A 26909-nucleotide genomic window follows, 5' to 3' on the forward strand; every position below is an offset into this window, starting at 1 on the left:
CATTGTGAAGGTACATCAAGGTTTTTGACGAGACAGGCAAGCACAGAGAGACTCAGAAGAAGCTTCTATCCCCAGGCCATCAGGATGCTCAACGAACAATAACACTATGTAACAACCATCAAATGCACTCACAGCACACACATCCACACGCACACACTCACTTTAAACAAACAACTCACTGCAGCACCCACTCTAACCACTTTAGTACACCTAAGCACACTTTATACTTATCGGTAAAGAATTTGCACTACAACCCATACCTCATTACACCTTACTGTAAATTATATTGTACCTAAATTGTACCCCATCCCACTACTGCCTTGCACTGTATAGTATATTGTATGGTAACTCAGTTACTTCTACTCTACATAGAGCATTGTATATGTATATACTGAACATTTTTGTCTACGTACTTGACTTCTATTTTATACTTGCTATACTTATTTTATTATCTATCTTTGCCTGGCACAGTCTCTTGAGCGAAACAGAAAGAAGCATTTTGTATAAAAGTATTCTGTACTTCTGTATGACAACTAATAAAGAAACTTGAACTTGAACTTGAGATATTAGATGTACCATTTTCTCTCTCTCCAGGTCTGTCCTGTAGCGATCCTGGAGCTCCGTCTGGGTCTGCAGGCGCCTCCGCTCCTCCTCCGCAGCGCTGGCTGCTGCCTCCTCCAGCGCCTGGACAATAGCAGGAAGGCTACTGTTAGACATGTGTATCAGAAACACTTCATTTAATAAATCCACTGAATGTACAGGAATTTGTCGCAGTGGCAAATGGTGCAAATGACATATCAACAGCCCACAGAGTTCCACTGTATGACTGACTCACCCATTCAAACAAAACATGAACTTGAACACACACGGTCGGTACAATGACAACAGGGACAGTACCACAAACAGTAAACAGTGGACTATACACACCACTCTCCATACATTTAGTACTATGTACATCAAACAATAGACAGTGGACGATACACATCACTCTCCATACATTTAGTACTATGTACATCAAACAATAGACAGTGGACGATACACATCACTCTCCATACATTTAGTACTATGTACATCAAACAATAGACAGTGGACGATACACACCACTCTCCATACATTTAGTACTATGTACATCAAACAATAGACAGTGGACGATACACATCACTCTCCATACATTTAGTACTATGTACATCAAACAATAGACAGTGGACGATACACATCACTCTCCATACATTTAGTACTATGTACATCAAACAATAGACAGTGGACGATACGTATCACTCTACATACAGTACATTTAGTACTATGTACATCAAATAGACAGTGGGCGATACGAATCATTCTACATACATTTAGTACTATTTACATCAAATAGACAGTGGACCTCCTCAACCTCCTCAAGGACCCCTGGGAGTCCCCAGACCCCACGTTGAGAACCGCCACCCTGGTACATAAATCCCCACTTCACTTCAACTCTCTTAGCCCCTAAGAGCCACATGTCTCAGTCACCCCACTCTGTAAACAAAGGCGTAGATGATATTATGATCAAAATGAACCCGCTGCTTGCTGAGTGGCTCCCATTAACCTCCATTGTGACTCTTATCACCCAGCTGTGACTTGTCAGTTGACGTTAAGACCAGTGACGCCCACCCATTACATGGCAGATTAGTGTGTGTGCTGGAGGGAGGCTGGAGAGGCAGCCGGAGGAGAAAGGAGCTATTGTGTACTTGTGAACCTTTTAGTTAAGGGGAGATGACCCTGGAGCTCCCTGGGTCTCGGATTTGTGTGTGTGTGTGTGTGTGTGTGTGTGTGTGTGTGTGTGTGTGTGTGTGTGTGTGTGTGTGTGTGTGTGTGTGTGTGTGTGTGTGTGTGTGTGTGTGTGTGTGTGTGTGTGTGTGTGTGTGTGTGTGTGTGTGTGTGTGTGTGTGTGTGTGTGTGTGTGTGTGTGTGTGTGTGTGTGTGTGTGTGTGTGTGTGTGTGTGTGTGTGTGTGTGTGTGTGTGTGTGTGTGTGTGTGTGTGTGTGTGTGTGTGTGTGTGTGTGTGTGTGTGTGTGTGTGTGTGTGCACGTGGAGTCATTTGTGCATACAAGCACGATAGACAGGGAGTTGCATCTCAATGGCAGATTGTTTTCCAGTCTGTGTGTATTCAGGGGAGCGCAGTCAGTGTCAACTCAGACAAAAGGGATATTGTTGCCCCGAGTAAAACAAATTATTGTCCTCGGTTACACTCTGTGTGTGTTGTCATGTCATGTGTACCAGTGTTAGTGTGCCAGTGTCTGTGTGCCAGTGTGCCCGTTGACTGCATCTACATCATCTTAAAGTGCATTACGGTGGGTTTGATAACACAAAGCGTTACTGTGCCGTTAGCTGCAGATCTAACTATTAGGTCATGATTTATTATGGTCTGATCTTATTGAATATTAATAAACATACATGTCTGAGTGTTGGAAGTTGGTCTAAAAATGTATGTTGCTTTTGTTTTTCATGATGTTGCCTTAGTGTAGAATGAATGTATGGTAATTTACTATCATTTATAAGCTCTAAGACATGTGTCAAACTCAAGGCCCGTCTGGCATTTTCATCCGGCCCCCAGACTGAATTAGTTTATCAATTAATTTTGACCCGCTGCCTCACCTAGGAGCAATTCAACTGGCCTGTGATAGAAATGAAGCGCCCCTAGCACAAATGTCCTGACTTTTCTAGCAAACGCAGAGAGAGTTATGTGCACCGTGTTTTTATTGAATAAAAATGCATCAATCTACTTTCATGGACTATTGGAGGAGGACAGAATATTTTGCCTTCAGTTTTACCTTGTGTTTTTATTTCCGTTCACTTTTAAAAGCTCGTCAGTCATCCATTTTCACTCTCAAGCCGTGGCATTTTTCGGTTGCATCCAATTTTACTTTATCAAGTGGATTATTGCTAATTCGTCATACCTAGTCTGAAATCAAATCCATGCAAATAGTTGTTTTTTGCGCAAGATAAGTGAATGCTACGGTAGAAAGAGATGCTGAGGCGAGCATGTTTTTTGTGTGCTGTTTGTGTTTGTGTGTGTGTGTGTGTGTGTGTGTGTGTGTGTGTGTGTGTGTGTGTGTGTGTGTGTGTGTGTGTGTGTGTGTGTGTGTGTGTGTGTGTGTGTGTGTGTGTGTGTGTGTGTGTGTGTGTGTGTGTGCATGCGTGTGTGTGTTTCACTTAGTTCACCATGTCCAAGACCAGTTTAGAATTGCTAATGTTACAAACTTGTGTGGGTGAATATCTCATTGAAACTTAATTATTAGCATAATTATCATTATTTTAATACATTTCACATACCTACTTTCTGTGGAAATAATAGTTTTGCGTGAGACCAGTGAAAGTGAGGTGTTGTTACAAACTGTTGTGGGTGAATAATTAATTAAATCCTAATATATGTAATTGCAATCTATAAAAAGCTTATCTATAATTATCCATAAATGATGCCTGTTTTTAGTGCTATCGAAAATGTCATTTTCTGTATGAGGAAGTTGGTGCTCAAACTCATATCTGGTTTTATGGTGTTTATGGATGGTACTAGTGCTAATGATTATCTTTTACTGTACAATGATGACAGCATGATTGGCTATGACCACATGCTGCATTCAGTTAGTTCTGGTTCAATTGATGACAGGCATAAATACTGTGCTTTACGCAATCAGGTGACAAAACTAAACAAGGTAAAAAAAGGGACTATTTTAAACAAAGGTTATATGATGCGAGAAATGATAGCAAACAAATATGGAATGTTTTTAATGAAATGATGGGTCGAAAGACAACTGTGTGCACACCCTTAGTGGAATCAAATGGATTTGTTCTCACGAAACCAGGTGAGATTGCAAATCATTTTAATGATTATTATGTGGGTAAAGTATCTAAACTAAGGCATGCTATGAATATGTCAAACAACCTTAAAACAAATGACTGTATTAAGTATATTATAATGAAAGACAAAATGTGTGAATTTGAATTTCATCAGGCTGAAGTCAGTGAGGTGGAGCGGTTACTCCGCTCTCTTCCTGATAGTAAGTTAGCAGGCCTAGATAACCTGGATAGTAAAGTGCTGAGAATGACTGCTGGTATTATAGCATCTCCTATATGTCATATTATGAATAGATGTTTGGATGTGGGTCTATTTCCAAAGATGTGGAAGGAGGCTAAGGTTTTTCCTTTACCTAAGGATACCAAAGCTGCTTTTAATGAGGGAAATTCTAGACCTATAAGTATTTTACCTGTCTTGAGCAAAATCATGGAAAAGTTGGTGCATTCACAAATTCAAGAGTATTTTGTTTCAAACAAGCTTGCAACAGATTCTCAACATGCCTATAGAGCTGGTCACTCTACTTCTACTGCCTTGATACAGATGACTGATGACTGGCTTAAAGCTATAGATAACTCTATGTTGGTGGGAGCTGTGCTGTTAGATTTTAGTGCTGCATTTGATGTGCTGGACCATTCTCTACTGGTTGATAAACTTAAATGTTATGGTTTTAACTCTTCTGCTTTAAAGTGGATACTAAGTTATTTGTCCTCTAGATCACAGAAGGTGTATATAAATGGCAGCCTGTCCAGTAGCAGAGGTCTAGAGTGTGGCGTGCCGCAAGGAAGTTGCCTAGGACCTTTGCTCTTCTCTGTATTTACGAATGACCTATCTTGGGCTACCAAATGTGCTACAACAGTTCTTTATGCAGATGATTCAACATTGTATTACGCGGCACCATCATGCAATGTACTTAATGAAGTTTTGAGTAGAGAACTTAAAGTTGTGCATGACTGGGTAGTATGTAATAGACTTGTCCTTAATATCTCCAAGACTAAATGTATTGTACTGGGAACAAGGCACAGGTTATCTACAAATCCAAAGCTTCATTTAAACTTGTGTAATTCAGCAGTTCAACAAGTTTAAAGTACTAAACTCCGGGCGGCTAGGTGGTGTAGTGGTCTAAGGCACTCGCCACCAGTGTGGAGACGCTAGGATTCGCGTGTTCGAATCCAGCTCTCCACATTGTTTTTCAGTTTGGCTGGTCGTCCGCAGTAATACACATTGGCCGTATTACGGGGAGGGAAAAACTGAAGGGTGGGGATCGAACGTTGTGAACAAGCGACTCCTACAAGTCGGTTGGTGCGCCTGCGCAGTAGAATCAGGAAGTGTCGGGGGCAGCGTGAGCCTCCCACGCGTTACTCCTCGACACTGAGAGGTCGAGCTGCGCAGGTGAAAAGATGCGACTGCTGTTACCTCAAGTACCGGAGGGGACTTGTGCTATGTATGACTTAGTCCTCACTGCAGCCGGCTTGTGGGAGGCAAGAAACAGCGTTCGTGACAGGGGAGGGTTGAATTGGATGATACGAAATTGGGATGGGAGAAAATATAGAAAATGGGAGAAAAAGTGGATCAAAAAAAAAAAAAAAGTACTAAACTCCTTGGAGTGATGCTGGATTGCACTCTGTCTTGGTCTCAGCATATTAATTATATTGTTTTAAAAATGGGAAGAGCAATTGGTATTTCCAGGAAATGTGCTTCTTTTGTTGCCCGTCCCCTTTTATGTCAGATAGTGCAAAGTTTAGTTTTATGTCATCTTGACTATTGCTCTGCGATGTGGTCATCTGCTGCCAGTGGTGAACTCAGGAAGCTCCAGGTGGTCCAGAACAGGGCAGCACGGTTGGTACTGGGCTGCTCACTAAGGTCTAATGTGAGCCGTATGCATGCCCGCCTCTCTTGGCTTAACGTTGAAAATAGATTGTCTTTTAATATACTTGTGCTGTTCAAGTTGGTCATGAGCAGTAAGACTCCTGTTTTTATACATAATCAGATTGTTTTTAGTAATACTGTGCACGAGCATTACACTAGAGGTTCCAGTAGTGGGCAGCTTGAATTGCCAGGTCCTAGAACCAGCGCTCTGGGGAGATCTTTTATTTTTAGAGCATTAACTCTGTGGAATGGCCTGCCTCGGAACCTCTGCTGCATTTACAGTAGATTCACTTTTAAAAAGAATCTTAAATTGTTTTTAAATTGTTTTTAACACTGTAAAGTAATTTTTTGTTTTTGTTTTACACTAATGTAATTTTAGCTATATTAATTGTTACAGTAGGTTCATTATGCATTGTGTGTACTGACTTTTAATAATTTTGTTTTTTGCAATAGTGATTGTTTTTGTGTGTTTTTTTGTGTGTGGACCCCAGGAAGACTAGCTGGTTGCTATCGCACCAGCTAATGGGGATCCCTAATAAAATAAAATCAAATCAAGATCAAAAACACCTATTTCCGTCTTTGGGGTCATTACAAGACAGAGGGAAAGCAAAGGACGGAAAGTCTTATTCTCTTACTTCCTGGTTAATGTTTTGCTGGTGCCTGCTCAGCCAAACAAACAGAAATGGTGTATTAACCTGTATCTAATTGGGGAAGGTTGACTGAGAACACTTAAAGGGGCACTTCGTCGAAAAACTGTGATTAATTGTGCAGATAATCTCATACAAGGCTCTAAACTGTTTTGCACACATTAATTTAGTTCGACAGTGAATGCCTTTGAATATCTCCTCCTGTGATGTCAGAGGACACTGCATCATTGTGTTGTGTTAATTACAGCTCAATGAAATTATGTTGGAAATAAACGTGGGTCTTTTTAGAATGCTATTGTTGTCACTTTGAAACCGTCTATAAATTAACACATACAGTAGGTGATAGCCAGTATAATCACATTCCTCTACTGTAAATGTCCTGCCATTTAGACACTGGAGAATATTTCACATATTTCAAATTCAGTACAATGGAAAAAAAACTAAGGCTGCTGTTGAATTGTAACAAACGATGAACATTAAAAAGGCAGGACACAAACTAAACTTTTTTTGTCAACTGGGCCAGACTGGATACTGGTGGATTTGGAATCTCACAAGTCAGTTAAAGTAGACTGGTTGGAGGCAAGCTGGCTTCCTGCCAAAGTGGTGGGAAGATTCAACAAACCAACAAACCAACAAACCAACACAGCCACAGTCAATTTCACAACCATCAGCATTTGGCTGGTGAGAGCTACCTATATCATACAAGACCACTTCTCCCACTCTACTGGTCCTCGATCATGTTGATAGATGTTGTTCTTGTTGAGCTTTTGACCAAATTAATGTGTGGTATATTCACATCAATTCTTAAATAGTTGGACTTATAGATGGAAAATAAGCTTTGTGGAACTTTCAAAACCCATCTCTAAATCACAATGCACTTCTGTTTTACCTCAGTGTTTATAAACGTCTCTAAATCACAATGCACTTCTGTTTTACCTCAGTGTTTATAAACGTCTCTAAATCACAATGCACTTCTGTTTTACCTCAGTGTTTATAAACGTCTCTAAATCACAATGCACTTATGTTTTACCTCAGTGTTTATAAACGTCTCTAAATCACAATGCACTTATGTTTTACCTCAGTGTTTATAAACGTCTCTAAATCACAATGCACTTATGTTTTACCTCAGTGTTTATAAACGTCTCTAAATCACAATGCACTTCTGTTTTACCTCAGTGTTTTACCAGCAAAGCTAACTGCCTAAGAAAACGGGCACAGAGGCACTGAAAGAGGATTTCACCCGTCTAATCAACACACTAGACTAGACAAATATCAAGATGTATCCATCAGTGGACCAATTGCAAGATTTCGCAGAGAACAAGAAACCTTCAGTCGACTTCTTCAGACATTAAGCACCCCCCACAGCCCAAATGGAATGGAATATATATAACGGTTGTGACAACGTCACCCTCAAACTTCGATGCCCCGAGTGGGAGTCGAACCCTGGTCTCCCACACCGCAGGCAACAACACAGACCGCTATACCAAGAGGTGAATTCACTACTTCGCAACGTGTCTATCTGTCTTTGAGGATGTGAGAGTGAGTTTAACCCATAGCACCGCTACTCACCCCAGCCCTTCTTGACTGCGCTTCACGATACCATCCGTTACATTTATATATATATATATTTTTTTTTCTGCAAATGTTGGCCAATCAAAGTAGACTATACAAATCCTCCTACCTTCCTCACAGCTCCTCCTACCTTCCTCATGGCTCCTCCCTACCTTCCTCACGGCTCCTCCTACCTTCCTCATGGCTCCTCCTACCTTCCTCATGGCTCCTCCCTACCTTCCTCATGGCTCCTCCTACCTTCCTCATGGCCGGGGCTCCTCCTACCTTCCTCATGGCTCCTCCTACCTTCCTTATGGCTCCTCCCTACCTTCATTATGGCTCCTCCTACCTTCCTCATGGCTCCTCCATACCTTCCTTATGGCTCCTCCTACCTTCATCATGGCTCCTCCTACCTTCCTCATGGCTCATCCTACCTTCCTCATGGCTCCTCCCTACCTTCCTCATGGCTCCTCCTACCTTCCTCATGGCTCCTCCTACCTTCCTCACGGCTCCTCCTACCTTCATCATGGCTCCTCCTACCTTCCTCATGGCTCCTCCTACCTTCATCACGGCTCCTCCTACCTTCCTCATGGCTCCTCCTACCTTCCTCATGGCTCCTTCTACCTTCCTCATGGCTCCTCCTACCTTCCTCATGGCTCCTCCTACCTTCCTCATGGCTCCTCCTACCTTCCTCATGGCTCCTCCTACCTTCCTCATGGCTCCTCCCTACCTTCCTCACGGCTCCTCCTACCTTCCTCACGGCTCCTCCTACCTTCCTCACGGCTCCTCCTACCTTCCGTATGGCTCCTCCTACCTTCCTCATGGCTCCTCCTACCTTCCTCACGGCTCCTCCTACCTTCCTCACGGCTCCTCCTACCTTCCTCACGGCTCCTCCCTACCGTCCTCATGGCTCCTCCTACCTTCCTCATGGCTCCTCCTACCTTCCTCACGGCTCCTCCTACCTTCCTCATGGCTCCTCCTACCTTCCTCATGGCTCCTCCCTACCGTCCTCATGGCTCCTCCTACCTTCATCATGGCTCCTCCTACCTTCCTCACAGCTCCTCCTACCTTCCTCATGGCTCCTCCTACCTTCCTCATGGCTCCTCCTACCTTCCTCATGGCTCCTCCCTACCGTCCTCATGGCTCCTCCTACCTTCCTCATGGCTCCTCCTACCTTCCTCATGGCTCCTCCTACCTTCCTCATGGCTCCTCCTACCTTCCTCATGGCTCCTCCCTACCGTCCTCATGGCTCCTCCTACCTTCCTCATGGCTCCTCCTACCTTCCTCACAGCTCCTCCTACCTTCCTCATGGCTCCTCCTACCTTCCTCATGGCTCCTCCCTACCTTCCTCACAGCTCCTCCTACCTTCCTCACAGCTCCTCCTACCTTCCTCACAGCTCCTCCTACCTTCCTCACAGCTCCTCCTACCTTCCTCATGGCTCCTCCTACCTTCCTCACGGCTCCTCCTACCTTCCTCATGGCTCCTCCTACCTTCCTCATGGCTCCTCCTACCTTCCTCACAGCTCCTCCTACCTTCCTCATGGCTCCTCCTACCTTCCTCACGGCTCCTCCTACCTTCCTCACAGCTCCTCCTACCTTCCTCACAGCTCCTCCTACCTTCCTCATGGCTCCTCCTACCTTCCTCATGGCTCCTCCTACCTTCCTCATGGCTCCTCCTACCTTCCTCATGGCTCATCCTACCTTCCTCACGGCTCCTCCTACCTTCCTCATGGCTCCTCCCTACCTTCCTCATGGCTCCTCCTACCTTCCTCACAGCTCCCCCTACCTTCCTCATGGCTCCTCCTACCTTCCTCACAGCTCCTCCTACCTTCCTCATGGCTCCTCCTACCTTCCTCACAGCTCCTCCTACCTTCCTCACGGCTCCTCCTACCTTCCTCACGGCTCCTCCTACCTTCCTCATGGCTCCTCCTACCTTCCTCATGGCCTCCAGCTCATGCTGCTTGGCCTCGTTGGTGGTCTGCAGCTCCCTCATCCTCAGCTCCAGCTCCTCCTGTTCCACCTGATGCTTCAGACGCTGCTCCCTGCGCTTCTGACGGGCCTCGCGGTGCGGCGCTGGCCGGCCCAGTCTCAGCAGACTCACACAGGTCTGGATGGCTGATAGGAGGTGGGGGAGAGAGAGAGAGATCCACACATCGCGTAAGGTGGAGTAGAAACGGCGGTCTAAAAGACAGGATTTGGGGTCTTTGAGAAATATACACAATCTGTCTATCCTGTTACATCTCTGTCAACGTCTTTTTTGTGTGTGTAGTTTTACTAAACCCTCTTCATACCTCTTCTAGCCCAGAATTATTTGTAATATATTTGCATGTTAATCAGAGTAAAAATGTTGGTGTCTATAGGTCTAAATGAAAATAAATTCTTACAATTACCCAATTGTGGTTATGATATAGAATATTACACTTTATAGGATTGATTGGTGGTGGGATGGAAGGTGGCCTGAGTCACTTTATCAAAGTGCTTCAACACACAGTGCTGACTTGGTCCCTGTGATGTTCCTTTTTGTTCGTTTTTTGTGCTGATCGTTGCGCTGCCCTACTGTCAGTCTGGAGAGGGTGTGTGGACGACCACCACCTCTGATACATGTGGAGTCGCCAGACGCTTCTTTTTCACCTGACAGCGAGGAGTTTCACTGGGTGAGTGTAACGGGAGTGTAGGTTCACGCTATCTCGCTATTTTCCCACTCGCGAACACTATCCAATTGTGTTCGTAGGGACGTCTCACCAAGCCAGAGGTGGCGCTGCCGGGGATTGAACCAGGGTCTCTGCAGCAGTAGGCGAGGTCTTAGACCTCTATGCCAGGGGTTCCCAAACTTTTCAGGCCGCGACCCAAAAATAACGGGGTCAGAGAGCCGCGACCCCCACTATTATAGGGGGTAAAAAAAATAAAATCATTTTTTTTTTCTTTTTTTATAAATGGAAATGTATGGTTGAAACATGCACACGTTCAAACGCACACACACTAATAAGCATTGGAGGCTTTTAACCAGGGCCGGACTGGGGAAATCATTCAGGCCAGGAAATATAGTGCAAAATATAGCCCCAGTCAGGCCACTTTTTAAGCGGGGGGTCTGGGGGTCCCCCACCAGGACATTTCTTGTTACAAAGACTTCATTTCCTGCATTCTGGTGCAGGCATTTTTTTTTATTTGTACCCTTTAAATGCCAGTGTTTGTGATCTTTTATTCAACTTCAGCCCTGATCATAACACCACATATTAATTTGATAATTCTAACCCTTTAAATGCCAGTGTGTGTGATGGCGTATATTTGCAATATATCAAATGCAAAGTAGATTTTTCTGGGGGGGATTATTACAGGCTAGCATGTGTCAATGATTAGCAGCAACAGTTTTTTGTAAGGGTCCCGCCTCCACCAATCACATGCGGCTCCTTTTGTGTGTGTGTGTGAGAGCAAGAGAGAGAGAGAGAGATAGTTCTCCAACTTGTGTGAGTTGCAGTGATCTGCTGGTTGTTCCCCACCTAGGTTATCTCTAACTATTGCGCTGCTGCAACTAGAAACACTGGCCTGACCTGCTTCTAAGTTCAGTGGCCTGACTGCAAAAAAAAAAGAATTTGGTATTTTTTAATTTTTTTATCATTTGGCGACCCCCCCCCCCCCCCCCCCGTGCGGCGGCTCGCGACCCCAACTTTGGGAACCCCTGCTCTACGCTACCCAGACGCTGAGTCAGAGTGAGGGAGGCTCCACTATTCTTACCCTGGATCCACTCCTGTTTCCTCTTCTTGTCCGAGGCGCTGATCTCAAAGCTCTTGCCCGAACACTTGATGAAGAAGAGACACTTTTTCCCCTCCTTGTCCGCTAACGACTGTGTGGAAAAAGTAGATACTTAATAGCGTTAGGGTCCTGTATAGGGTTAGGGTTAGGGTCCTGTATAGGTCAATGTGTTAGGGTCCTGTATAGGGTTAGGGTTATAGGTCCTGTATAGGTCAATGTGTTAGGGTCCTGTATAAATCAATGTGTTAGGGTCCTGTATAGGTCAATGTGTTAGGGTCCTGTATAGGGTTAGGGTTATAGGTCCTGTATAGGTCAATGTGTTAGGGTCCTGTATAAATCAATGTGTTAGGGTCATGTATAGGGTTAGGGTTATAGGTCCTGTATAGGTCAATGGGTTAGGGTCCTGTATAGGTCAATGGGTTAGGGTCATGTATAGGTCAATGTGTTAGGGTCCTGTATAGGGTTAGGGTTATAGGTCCTGTATAGGTCAATGGGTTAGGGTCCTGTATAGGTCAATGGGTTAGGGTCATGTATAGGTCAATGGGTTAGGGTCATGTATAGGGCTAGGGTTAGGGTCCTGTATAGGTCAATGGGTTAGGGTCCTGTATAGGTCAATGTGTTAGGGTCCTGTATAGGGTTAGGGTTATAGGTCCTGTATAGGTCAATGGGTTAGTGGGGGCAGCGCTGTGGTGACCTAAAGGTTAGGATTGTTTCTTATGAGTGAGAGTGAGATCTGCCCTATAGCCAACAAAATGGTATATATGCTATTAATGGTATATATATGCTATATGGTATAGAACTAAATTTAAAAACTGCTGCAGGAAAGGGTTAAAAGAAACAGGACTGTTGGCAGGTATGTGATCATCTCCTTGAAATAATGGTATTCCATCATTGCTACATAAGTAATGCGTTAGAGAGATGGCTGGAGGGTGACAGTAAAAGGGGCATGTGAGCACTTCTAGTCAGTGAATAAAATATTACCAAAACTAAACTATTGCCCAATTTTGCTCAAGGACCCCTGGGCACCGAGACCCCACTTTGAGAGGCACCCTGGTCTAGGAGGACTGTCCTTGCCTCTACACAGCAGTTTCCGTCCAATATGATGTCTCCTTTCTTCTCAGCCAGGTCCTCTCCCACATAGTATGAGATGCTGGTGGGCTTCAGGAGGAACCAGCGCTCGGTCCAGTTCTTCCTCCTGTGTCCCTTCTTCATCATATAGCCCTGCAGAGAGGGAGGGTGGCGCGACGGCCTAACGGTTAGAGACTAGGGCTGTCAATTGTCCCTAAGAATAACATTTGACTAAGAATAGACTGAAACGAGGCACATTTGAATATTAATTATTGATAACAATGTACGCAGTAGTTCCACATCAAAGCGGGCATAAAATACTTACAATTAACACTTTCATTGTGTGTTGTATTTGCTATTATGGGTAGTATGAATAGTAAACAATCATTCAGCATTGGGCTGTGCTTTGTAACTTCTGAATTTACCCAAGGGGATCAATAAAGGAATATATTATCTTATCTTATCTTAACACCCATTTATTGGCCATGTATTGCAGGCACATTTTTCCAAAATCACGAAGCACCAGTGATGCGTTTTCAGTTCATGTCATAGCAATAATGTTTTTCTTTTTAATTTACACTCAACTGGACGGTTTGGTAGGCAGACTCATATTTTCTAATTGGAATGAAATTTTAACGTTGAAATTCGTTCTGACAGCCCTATTAGAGATGCAAGCTTCTTGTGGCCGGAATGTTGCTGGTTTGATCTCCCCTGACTAGCAGAAGAATCTGGGCAGGGAAAGGGAATGAATAACACCCACCCTGAAACCCACCATTGACACGCCCTTGAGCAAGGCACTAAACCCCCAACTGCTTCAGTGGAGCAGCTCAGTGGCCACTAGACTACTGGGCAGCTCCCAGATGTGAATGTGTGAAACGGTACAATGCTAAAAAAGAGGACAGATCTAAATAGAGTAAATAGAAAGCAGTTTATTTTTTTTATTTTTTTAAACAGATGTCTGTCAGGGGAGATTATGTCATTGAGACTTGATGTAATGCTCTTGCCTAGTTTACAGTCTCTTTAAAAGGAACATGCAAACATTATGGGAAATGCACTCACCATCAGACAAGAAAATAGATACCAATTGTCTCTCTGTGCGTTCAGTAGAAAGCTAGCTATCCGGCTACAAGCTAGTCTAGCTTAGCTCAAATTAATGGAAGCGGATACAGATCACTAGCCTATCTTAAACCTCCGGGAGACGTTTATAGCCTAGCTAGCTAGCTGGTCCGTATCTCCTTCCATTAATTTGTGCTAAGCTAGGCTAGCTTGCAGCCAGATAGCTTTCTACTGAACGCACAGAGAGGAAATTGGTATATATCTTCCCATAATGTTGGCATATTCCTTTAAATGAGACTGTAAACTAGTCAAGAGCATTACATCATGATGTAATCTCCCCTGACAGACGTCCGCTTTGAGATTTCACGTCTTGGCTGCTCCTGACTCACCAGACTCCTGACTCACTCTTGCTGTTTGATAACGTTCTGATAATCATTGTGATCTCTGTGAACATTTGTATATTTCTTCTCTGTACAATAAAATACACGAGTCAAACTCACTCACAGTGTGGTGTACATCATTCATATCTGTAGGTAACTGCTTGACTTGAGTTTCAACTTGATTAACCCTTTCACTACCACACTACCAAAGGGTTAACCCTTTCACTGCGACAATACAGAAGGTTAACCCCTTCACTGCCACATGACAAAGGGTTAACCCCTTCACAACCACACTACAGAAGGTTAACCCTTTCACTGCCACACTACAGACGGTTGAATTGAATTGAATTGAATTGAATTGAATTTTTATTCACACACACACACACACGATACATTTTACATGCAAGTATCCTCATGTGATAACATGTCGCAAATTGTGTGCATGTGCCAGGTCTCCCAAGAAGCTATTTAAAGCTTTTGGAGGGAGCCTGAACACAGATACAAACAGAATATGAACGACAAAACAATAACAAAATAAACAAAACAAACAAACAAAAACAAAACAAAAAACTACAACGTGGGTAGGTTTATACACCTACCTACTAACTGACATATAACAGAGATACATAATACAGACAATTTTATTCCTAAGTTATAATTTTAATTAGAGATATGATTTGAGCAGTTCCTCTTTCAATGATTTTTTAAAGGTTTTAAAGGTATTAGTCATTTTTAGATTTTCATCAAGCTTGTTCCAGATCTGTGGACCCCTGCATGCTATGCTTAGGCTAGCACAATTTAGCCTTCTCCTCTTGCCAGATATAAGATGCTTGTTTCTTGTGTTGTGGATGTGCAGTGGTTGGCAGACAGGGATAAGCTCAGACAGTCTGTGATTCATGTTGTTGACAACTTGATACATAATTGATGCGTTTTGATGTATGTTAAATTCAGCGAGCCTCAGGAGACCAAAGCGATGGAAAAGAGGCTTTGAGGGCGCTCGATACCCGGACCATGACAGCACTCGTAGTACCCTCTTTTGTAGGCTTTCTAGTTTTTTGAGATGGCTGGGGTATGTGTTGCACCATATGACGTTACAGTAATTAATGAGGGGTTCAAACAGGGTTTTGTATAAAGTGAGAAGGGCAGGCAAGGGAAGAAAATGACGTATTTTGCAGATATAAGCCAACATATTTGGACAGTTTTGTTTGTAGGTATTTTATGTGGCATTTGAAGTTGAGTGACTCATCGATGATGACCCCCAGGAATTTTGTGGACGCCACTCTTGACAGCTCCTTTTCATTTATTTGTATGCACATGTGATGTGTTTGCATCCGATTTGAGTGGAAGACAATAAAGTTTGTTTTGCTGAGATTTAGTGATAACTTGTTGCATTTGAACCAGGTGTCCACTTTTTGTAGTTCTGTATTGAGTAGATCTTGTAGCTTGAGTGGATTTTTATGTGACAGAAACAAATTAGTGTCATCAGCGAATATAACTTTGTGCAGAAGTACAGATGAGTTGACAAAGTCATTTATATAGAGAATAAATAGTAAAGGCCCTAGAATTGACCCCTGGGGGACCCCATATTTGATGTCAATTTTTATTGATTTGTGATTTTTTATATCGACGTACTGTTGCCTACCATGTAAATAGCTACTGAACCAGTTGAGAGCCAGACCCCTTATGCCATAATGGTGTAGTTTCCCAAGTAGAATGGTGAAGTCAATGGTGTCAAAAGCCTTTGATAGATCCAGGAAAACGCCCACCCCACAATCACCCTGATCAATGGCATCATGTATTTTTTCTATTAGGTCTAATATTGCCATGTTTGTAGTTCTTTTTTTCCTGAAGCCGTATTGTGAATTGGTGAGTATATCTAGCTTGGTGGTGTTAACCGTCTATTAGTGTGGTAGTGAAAGGTTAACCTTCTGTAGTGTGGTAGTGAAAGGGTTAAAGATTAGGAATCTTTCTAAACGTGTTCCCAAGCCACATTAAATGCAGCAAACGTAAAAAAAAAAAAAAAATTAAATAAATAAACATTAAAAGGGTAATACCAATGTATTTGACATGTGGGTTCCAAGTCATTCTTGCTTTGATACGATAATGAAGTCACACTTTCCTTTTCTTCATAATCCTTTACCATTTACTGTAAAGTTTGCTTTTTTTTTTTTTTTTTTTGCCGATTCACCACTGCCACACAGGCTTCAACCACAGGTTGGCCTTGGCAGGTTCAGCGAGGCGTTCACCTGTTTGAGGACGTCGAGGATGAGCTCCTGGTACACCTCGCTGACGCCCATGGAGAGGGTCTGGTGGTCCATGCCCTTGCTGAACTGGCCCGTTCCAACCAGGCTGATCAGCTCCCAGACAGAAAGGCAGTGCTGCTTGGCGTCCAGCTTCAGCTTGTAGTCCTCGAAGCGCTCCTCCACCCAGCTGCCCCCCATGGCGTCCGTGAGCTTACGCAGGAAGTACTCAATCTGTGTGGACGGAGGAGGGGTAGTGGGGAGTGAGGCACAAAATACGCACACAGGGACATTCACACACACACACACACACACACACACACACACACACACACACACACACACACACACACACACACACACACACACACACACACACACACACACACACACACACACACACACACACACACACATGCGTGCACCAGGAAAAACATAAATACCAAACAGCAAATACACATAGGCAGGTGGATAATCATAAGGAATAGAATAGAATAGAATAGAATAGAATAGAATAGAATAGAAATACTTTTATTATCCAGTGGGAAATTTGACACTGCAAATCGCTCAACATTTAAACATTTAGACAGGACAGGTCACAAATTAGAATAATAACACAAATCAATCAAGTTGCCTAGGATAAGAGTAGAGTAAAATAGAATAAAAATGAAATAAAATATACAGAAATAAATACAGTAAAAATATACTGAGCATGGGGGAAGGGCATGGGGCATGGGGGGTACAGGTAGTAAAAAAAACAACACAGCAGTGTAAACAATTTGGTCAATATAATTTAACTATCTAACTAAATGAAATATATATTCACAGTGTCACATAAGGTGCAGTATGATTCAGGTAGTGTATTGTCCTCCTTGGGTTCCTATTAATCCAAGGTCAATGTCTGGCAGCCGTCGCTGCCCCCTGTTTTGGAGCCTGGAGGCCGCTAGTCGTCCTGCCACTATTGAGCTATTGAGGAGCACACACACACACACACACACACACACACACACACACACACACACACACACACACACACACACACACACACACACACACACACACACACACACACACACACACACACACACACACACACACACACACACACACACACACACACACACACACACACACACACACACACAATAATCCCTGAGCATCATGGTTAATCACTAATGTTATCAAAAACGGGTCCAAATCATCTCTAATATGACACTGAGCGCTGCATAGAGTTACATTTCATTCCTAAACGGCCTTCCTGCAACATGGCTCCGGTTGTTCATTGTACCCAACAATAAATCCTGCAACGTTTGTAATACAACAGGAAGCTTCAAACTTCCTTTTCTGCTCTTGAGCAACAAAGCAGGCTGTTATGTACCCTGGGAACTCAACACTGATCGTATAAACCACAACATATACCACTACCGCTGCTAACCCAGTTCTTACTGAGGCAAAGATCTCTTCTTCACTTGCAGTTTAAATATCTTTATTATGAACAACGTTTCAGTACAAGGACCTTCATCAGGTCATCCCTTCAGGTCCCAGTAATGGGTTCTGCATTCTGAGCCCCCTGCTGTACTCACTGTACACACATGACTGTGTGGCCAGGTTTAGCTCCAACTCCATAGTGAAGTTTGCGGACGACGCGGTGGTGGTGGGGCTGATCTCTAACAATGACAAGAAGGCCTGGTTGATGAACTGGCACGCTGGTGACGGGACAACAGCCTACTCCTGAACATTGGTAAAACCAAAGAGCTGATCGTGGATTTTAGGAGAATACAGCAGGGGACACACACGCCGTTGTGGATAAACGGGGCTATTGTGGACGGGGTGAGCAGTTTCAAGTATACCTGGGAGTCCACATCACAGCGGACCTGACATGGTCTACACACATAGATTCTGTGGTGAAAAAGGCGAAACAGCGTCTCTATCACCTGAGACAGCTAAGTTCAGAGTATCGGGGAAGATACTCCACTCCTTCTACTCCAGGGCTGTAGAGAGCATTCTGACTGGAAACATCACTGCCTGGTTTGGAAACAGCACGGCACAGGACAGGAAGGCACTCCAGAGAGTGGTGCGCTCAGCTGAGCATACTACGGGTATTGCACTACCACCAAAGAAATTTCATCAACGACAAAACTGAAACAAAAACAAACCCTGCAAACTTTGGAAATTACTCAATAATCAACTAGGCTGCAGTAAAAAACTTAAAACCAGATTCTCAAACATAAACATAAAGACGGACAACACGCTCATCACAGACAAGCTGGATGTAGCCAATTACTTAAACATCTTCTTCACAAACATAGCCACAACACTGGTAAACAAACTACCCTCCCACTCAGGGCATTATGGGGTAGAACACATAGTAGCATACTACAAGAACCTAGACGACAAAGACGACTTCAAACTGGAAATGGTAACAACCGATGAGGTACTCAAAAAATTGAGCGCCATCCAACCTAACAAGGCCACTGGCCATGACAACATCCCCTCCAAATTCCTCAGAGACTCAGCAGCCGCCATCACCCCAGTCATCACACACATAATAAACCTCTCTATAAAACAGGGACACGTCCCCAAGGACTTCAAAATTGCGAGAGTGACCCCTCTGCACAAAAAGGGCAGCAAATTAGACCCAGGCAACTACCGCCCTGTTTCTATTCTTACCTCCATCTCGAAAGTCATGGAGAAAATAGTCTACGAACAGGTCGAAAAGTACCTGGTGGAAAAAAATCTAATCTACGAATTCCAATCTGGCTTCAGAACGTCCCACTCCACTGACACATGCCTCCTCTATTTGAACGACCACATCAAACAAGAGGTGGACGCAGGCAAATACTGCGGCATGGTCATGCTGGACCTACAAAAGGCCTTCGACACTGTCAATCACTCCATTCTGATTGACAAGCTAAAAGCAATTGGTTTTGATAGTTTCAGTGAGCTGGATGCAATCCTACCTGGAGGGGAGAGAACAGATGGTAGAGGTAAACGGTACTCTACCCCCCCCCCCCCCCTCACAGTGAGCTGTGGTGTTCCACAAGGAAGCATACTAGGACCGCTACTCTTCTTAATTTATGCAAATGACATGTCGTCAGCCTGTGACTGCAACTTGTTCCTGTTTGCGGACGACTCAGCCCTGCTGGTCTCTGACAAGAACAAGTTGCAGGTTGAAAAAACCCTCAGCTCGGAACTAGGCAAAATCTGCATATGGCTCGCTGATAACAAACTATCATTTACACATGGGCAAAACAGAGTCCATTCTCTTCGGTTCAAATAACAAACTCAGCAAGACCGACGGCTTCTCAGTTACAGTGGGTGACAATACTGTCACAAGGAAAGACGAAATTACCTACCTGGGTTCCATCCTAGAGGCAAATCTTTCCTGTGACAAAATGGCATCCAATGTAATAAAAAAAGTCAACCAACGAACTAGATTCTTGTACCGGATCTCCTCTCTGGTAAACAAGAATACCCTGAAGACTCTGGCAGGAGCACTCATTCAAGGGTACTACGACTATGCGTGCACCTCATGGTACCAAAGCACCTCAAAGGCGCTTAAAACAAGATTACAAACATCACAAAACAAACTGGTCAGACTACTACTTGACCTTACCTCCAGAACCCACCTCACCCCTGCCCACTTTGACAACCTAGGATGGCTTAGAGTAGACGACAGAGTACAGCAACTTGCAATGGGCCTGGTCTACAAGATACACTATACGACCGGGGTGCCCATGTACATGTCAAAATACTTCCCAAAGGTCAGTGAATACCACAACCACTACACCAGAGGAAGCTCAACAAATCATGTTAAACCCAGATTCGGCTCAAACAAGGGACTAAACACGTTTCGCAATTATGCCACATCAATGTGGAATGCCCTACCCAAAGCTGTAAAGGAATGTGAATCCCTACCCACATTCAAAACCGCTCTAAAAGAGCACCTACGGGAGGCTGCAATTCGAAACTGGCCACCGTAAATGCCCAAAACCCCCACCACCTCCTAATAGACAGTCTCCTCCCCACCGTATATATATTCCCTCCCCGCCGTATGTATATTTCTCTCCCTCCCACCCACCCACCCACCACCTCCTAAAGTACAGTCCCCTCCCATTTCCAAAGATGTGGAAGGAGGCTAAGGTTTTTCCTTTACCTAAGGATACCAAATCTGCTTTTAATGAGGGAAATTCTAGACCTATAAGTATTTTACCTGTCTTGAGTAAAATCATGGAAAAGTTGGTGCATTCACAAATTCAAGAGTATTTTGTTTCAAACAAGCTTGCAACAGATTCTCAACATGCCTATAGAGCTGGTCACTCTACTTCTACTGCCTTGATACAGATGACTGATGACTGGCTTAAAGCTATAGATAACTCTATGTTGGTGGGAGCTGTGCTGTTAGATTTTAGTGCTGCATTTGATGTGCTGGACCATTCTCTACTGGTTGATAAACTTAAATGTTATGGTTTTAACTCTTCTGCTTTAAAGTGGATACTAAGTTATTTGTCCTCTAGATCACAGAAGGTGTATCTAAATGGCAGCCTGTCCAGTAGCAGAGGTCTAGAGTGTGGCGTGCCGCAAGGAAGTTGCCTAGGACCTTTGCTCTTCTCTGTATTTACGAATGACCTATCTTGGGCTACCAAATGTGCTACAACAGTTCTTTATGCAGATGATTCAACATTGTATTACGCGGCACCATCATGCAATGTACTTAATGAAGTTTTGAGTAGAGAACTTAAAGTTGTGCATGACTGGGTAGTATGTAATAGACTTGTCCTTAATATCTCCAAGACTAAATGTATTGTGCTGGGAACAAGGCACAGGTTATCTACAAATCCAAAGCTTCATTTAAACTTGTGTAATTCAGCAGTTCAACAAGTTGAAAGTACTAAACTCCTTGGAGTGATGCTGGATTGCACTCTGTCTTGGTCTCAGCATATTAATTATATTGTTTTAAAAATGGGAAGAGCCATTGGTATTTCCAGGAAATGTGCTTCTTTTGTTGCCCGTCCCCTTTTATGTCAGATAGTGCAAAGTTTAGTTTTATGTCATCTTGACTATTGCTCTGCGATGTGGTCATCTGCTGCCAGTGGTGACCTCAGGAAGCTCCAGGTGGTCCAGAACAGGGCAGCACGGTTGGTACTGGGCTGCTCACTAAGGTCTAATGTGAGCCGTATGCATGCCCGCCTCTCTTGGCTTAACGTTGAAAATAGATTGTCTTTTAATATACTTGTGCTGTTCAAGTTGGTCATGAGCAGTAAGACTCCTGTTTTTATTCATAATCAGATTGTTTTTAGTAATACTGTGCACGAGCATTACACTAGAGGTTCCAGTAGTGGGCAGCTTGAATTGCCAGGTCCTAGAACCAGCGCTCTGGGGAGATCTTTTATTTTTAGAGCATTAACTCTGTGGAATGGCCTGCCTCGGAACCTCTGCTGCATTTACAGTAGATTCACTTTTAAAAAGAATCTTAAATTGTTTTTAAATTGTTTTTAACACTGTAAAGTGGTTTTTTGTTTTTGTTTTACACTAATGTAATTTTAGCTATATTAATTGTTACAGTAGGTTCATTATGCATTGTGTGTACTGACTTTTAATAATTTTGTTTTTTTGCAATGGTGATTGTTTTTGTGTTTTTTTTGTGTGTGGACCCCAGGAAGACTAGCTGGTTGCTATCGCACCAGCTAATGGGGATCCCTAATAAAATCAAATCAAATCAAATCAAATCCCCATCATATGTATATACTCAGGTCTGCATCCCCTTAACAATTGTGTGTATTGAGCCGTACTGTATTGTACCCATTCTGCAATCTGTTAAATAAAGTTTTCATTCATTCATTCATTCACCCCTGCAGGTCTTATATAACAAGAGGTGCAAATCCAGAGCCTGCAGAATAATGAAAGACCCTCACCACCCCAACAACAGCCTGTTTAAGCTGCTGCGGTCAGGCAAGCGCCTACGGTCACACGCTGCAAGAACAGAGAGACTCCGACTCAGCTTCTTCCCCCAGGCCATCAGAACACTGAACACTGAACTCTCCACTCACAAATACACATGAGCACACACAGACACACACACACCACTCATGTGGCAACCGCATTTTTTTTTTTAAATCACTTTAAACAAAATGTCACTTTAAAAAATAGAATCTTAGAAACACTTTAAAAGAAGGAGGTACTGTATAGTTTTGATAAATTAAGAGTTAACATTGTAAATTGTATATTGTATAGTAGTGTATATAAGAACCAGTTTCTCAGAAACCTATATGTTTTTTTTTTACCATGCATATCTTGTGTCTTATCTATTTTATTTTTTTCTATGCCTATTTTATTCTATTTTATTATTGTATTTTGCACAATAAATGCGGGCAAGACCACCCGCATTTCACTGTATGCCCTGGTATGTATGTGACAAATAAACCTCTTGATTCTTGATTCTTGGGTGTTTTAAAGGTAGAATCTGTAATGCTGTCCTCCTGACAAAAGAGCCCTGCTTGGTACTGCACTTGGGTTGGAGTTGATGGGGAATAGGGGAGGGGTTGCTATAGCTGGCCACACCTCAGGACTCTGCCAAGAGAGGTCTAGAGAAATCCACACTATAATAAGTTACTAAACAAAGTGCAATACCAAGCTTTTGCCTAGAGGTCACGGTTTGATGCCATTACAGATTCTACCTTTAACTCTGAGTGAAGGAGGTGGCACGTTGGAGCTCTCTGTTTCTGTTCTGCTGACACAACCTCCGTCAAGTATGCGGAATCTCTGTTGTTGTATCACTAGGGAACAGTCTCTTTAAAATCTCTTTAAAATGACTTAAATATGCTTTAATCTATGCACATACCTCTTAATAAATATCAAGGGGTACTTAAAACATTGTAAGTATTCATTTCAGCTTAAAGAGGCACTTTGCCGAAAAACAATGCTGATTTATTTTGCACATAATCTCACACACATCCCAAAGCTCTAAACTGTTTTGCACACATTCATTTAGTTTGACAGTTATTAAGAGTTAATGAGTACCGGTAACTATGAACCTTTTATTTCAACTCGTAAGACACTGTGGTTACCCTAATTTACAGTGATGTCAAGCTTACAAAAAAATACACAGTTTATCAGCACTTTCATACATATAGGCACAATAAATAAGAATAAACAATAGAAAATCATTAGACACAGTGGTTGGAGAGCATACTTTTAAATGCAGCTAAAGAAGGAAGAACCTTCAGCTCCAGAGTGGGGCATTTTCCCCCAGTTGTTCCTAGTTCAGAGCAAACTTGAGGAACTTTATGAACCAACCAGTCATTTGAACATGTAGAATAGGTTCCAAGATTCCATTCCAACAGTGTTGTGATGTAAGGGGGACGTTTACCAATAAGGGCTTTAAAAATAAACAAATACCAATGATAGTTACGCCTTTAAACCAGAGAAGGCCATCCAACCATTTATATAAAGGACACAGTGGTCTGTATGATACCTGTCACCATAAATCTGAGGGCAGAATGATAGACAGAGTCCAACCACAGCATGCCTATAAATCACATCACCATAGTCCAAAAGAAAACAACTTCAACAATCATCTTTCTACTAATCACGGGAAAGCTGGATCCATTTCTGTACAGGGAGCCAATTTTCTGTCGCAGCTTGGAAGCAAGAATATCCACATGGAACTTAAATGAAAATCTCTCATCGAGCTAAACGCTAAGATATATTTACTCAGTGACTCTCAATGTTAGAACAGCGTACGGTAGATACTGTATATGTACTTCATCATAATAAACATTTCTGGCTCTGGAGAACCACATCAATTTTGTTTTACTAGCATTGAGGACTAATAAAAAATATATAAAAGCTTCCTGAAGAACATTAAAAGAAAGCTGCAAGTTCTCAGTGGCCAACTGAACAGTGTCAGCGATACAGTACACAATAGTATCATCCGCATGTAGCCGCTCTCGTCCTGCCATCTCTGCGTTGTGTTAAAGTCCGACCCCTGTTAAGGGATTGCCCCGAGTGAGTCTCGAACCCCGGGCTCCCGCGCCGCGGGCAACAACGCAGACCACTATACCAAGAGGTGAATTCACTTCTTAGTAACGTGTCTGGATGCCTTTTAAGGGGGAGTGAGTTTAACTTGCAGTACCGCTAACGTACACAGTCACTTCACAACACTTGAAGTCCGTCGTGACTGTGGATATACTCGCGGTACCTCCGTTACACGCATACAAATGAGAATGACAGTCAAGAGAATGGTTTCAGACCATATCCCTCCTGAATGTAGAAGGTAAGATTTATCAAACTACCTAGAAAGGAATTGTTTAATAGACATCACAGTGCAGAAAGCAAGAACCCCAGGGTTTTCCAGATGCATAGAATACACAAGCATGATGTGGCACCAGAATCAATCAGCCAAGATGGAGAAAAGAGATTTACGTGTGGTATTTTTAGACCTGGCAAATGCATTTGGTGCGCTACTGCATAGCCTTATTTGGAGTGTGTTTGACTTCTTTAGAGTGCCGGGGGTGATTGTAAAAGCATACTTCCAAGATATAATAATGTGTTTTAGTACTACAGATTTTACAACAGCATGGCAGAGACTAGAGATAGGCATTATGGAAGGGTGTACTATTTCCCCACTAGAATTCACAATAGCGATAGAAGTAATTATTAGAGCCTCAAAATGGGTGGTAGGTGGGGAGACTAGGGCCAGGGCTCAGATCGCTAGGGCTCAGATCGGAGAAGCCAGTATGGAGTAAAGCAGGTCCCACAGAAAGGAGGAAGCTGGTAGTGGAGCAGGTATGGCGACAAGAGGAAGTAGTGAGGTGTACAAAGGTTGTGGCCCAGGCTAAGCAGGGACAGTGGATGAACTGGGAAAGTGTAGAGAGGAGCAAGATTAGCTGGAAGGATCTGTGGAGTATGGAGAAAAATCATATACAATTCCTAATAGGAGCTACTTATGATGTGCTGCCATCACCACAGAACATAAAACATTGGGTAGATGGGGACGTTGTCGTGTCCACTGTGTTCAGAGATGGTGAGGCATATTATGTCAAGCTGTAAGACTAGTCTCAAGGCTGGTATACATTGGCTACATAATCAGGTTTTGAAGAGCTTAGTGGCAGGAATTGAAAGTAGAAGAGTACAGGTGAATTCATGTAATCGGATGGAGGGTGCAGCCATTACATTTGTTGGTGAGGGAGAGAGATGTAGAGGAGGTAGGTTTTAAGACTCTGGGCTACTTGACCCTCATGCAGGCTAACACATGGTCCAAGGTGCTACTTGACCCTCATGCAGGCTAACACATGGTCCAAGGTGCTACTTGACCCTCATGCAGGCTAACACATGGTCCAAGGTGCCGATGGGCAGAGAAAAGAGGAATGGATGCCCCTCGTCCTGCCGACCCTCCAACTCCCTTGTTGTCCTTAATATTAATATTCTCCTCTCAAACTCAGATATTCTCTTACTGCTGATAATACAGCCTGCCTGCACAGGAGGGGGAGGAGATAGGAGACGGCATCACCAACAGGTAAACGTTACCGTGTTAGTAGTAGGCTATAGGCGAAGGAGCTAACCAGCTAGCCGCCAGCTAACAAGCCGATCAGCGGCAATCAAAGTCCAAAATCAGAGTCGCAGTCCAGGCTGGGGTCATAACCGTCCAGGCTGGGGTCATAACCAGGCTGGGGTCATAACCGTGCAGGCTGGGGTCATAACCGTGCAGGCTGGGGTCATAACCGTCCAGGCTGGGGTCATAACCGTCCAGGCTGGGGTCATAACCGTGCAACAATCTGATATCAGTCCAGGCTGGGGTCATAACCGTCCAGGCTGGGGTCATAACCGTCCAGGCTGGGGTCATAACCGTCCAGGCTGGGGTCATAACCGTCCAGGCTGGGGTCATAACCGTCCAGGCTGGGGTCATAACCGTGCAGGCTGGGGTCATAACCGTGCAGGCTGGGGTCATAACCGTGCAGGCTGGGGTCATAACCGTGCAGGCTGGGGTCATAACCGTCCAGGCTGGGGTCATAACCGTCCAGGCTGGGGTCATAACCGTCCAGGCTGGGGTCATAACCAGAGTCCAGGCTGGGGTCATAACCGTGCAGGCTGGGGTCATAACCGTCCAGGCTGGGGTCATAACCGTCCAGGCTGGGGTCATAACCGTGCAGGCTGGGGTCATAACCGTGCAGGCTGGGGTCATAACCGTGCAACAATCTGATATCAGTCCAGGCTGGGGTCATAACCGTGCAACAATCTGATATCCAAAATCCAAGAATCAAATATAAATATTAGGCAGAGATGTCGATAGCCACAAGAGAAAAACAGCGTTTACTTCCTTCCGGGTGTCATCAGAGGACACTGAATCCTGGCCTTGTGTTAATTTACAGCTTGATGAAATTATGTAGATGATGTAGTTATTTTTTTATCAATTCTTCCATTGAGCTGTAATTAACACAACACAAATATTCAATGTCCTCTGATGACATCACTGGTGGCCATATTCAAACTCATTGACTCTCAATAACTGTCAAACTAA

General features: G+C 43.6%; 1 protein-coding gene across 1 annotated transcript in view; it reads right to left on the minus strand.

Moving 5' to 3' along the window:
* Positions 1-26909, minus strand: part of swap70b (switching B cell complex subunit SWAP70b) — an 86363-nt gene that overhangs the window by 41027 nt on the left and 18427 nt on the right. The window contains exons 4-8 of the mRNA XM_084334404.1: positions 16397-16624; positions 12721-12867; positions 11629-11737; positions 9830-10011; positions 577-684 (exon numbers count right to left, since the gene is read on the minus strand). Of these exons, the coding sequence (XP_084190530.1) occupies positions 577-684; positions 9830-10011; positions 11629-11737; positions 12721-12867; positions 16397-16624 (774 nt within the window). The remainder of the gene's footprint in view (positions 1-576; positions 685-9829; positions 10012-11628; positions 11738-12720; positions 12868-16396; positions 16625-26909) is intronic.

The sequence above is a fragment of the Notolepis coatsorum genome (genome assembly GCF_963971535.1).
Source record: "Notolepis coatsorum genome assembly, chromosome: 18".
NCBI classification, from domain to species: domain Eukaryota; kingdom Metazoa; phylum Chordata; class Actinopteri; order Aulopiformes; family Paralepididae; genus Notolepis; species Notolepis coatsorum.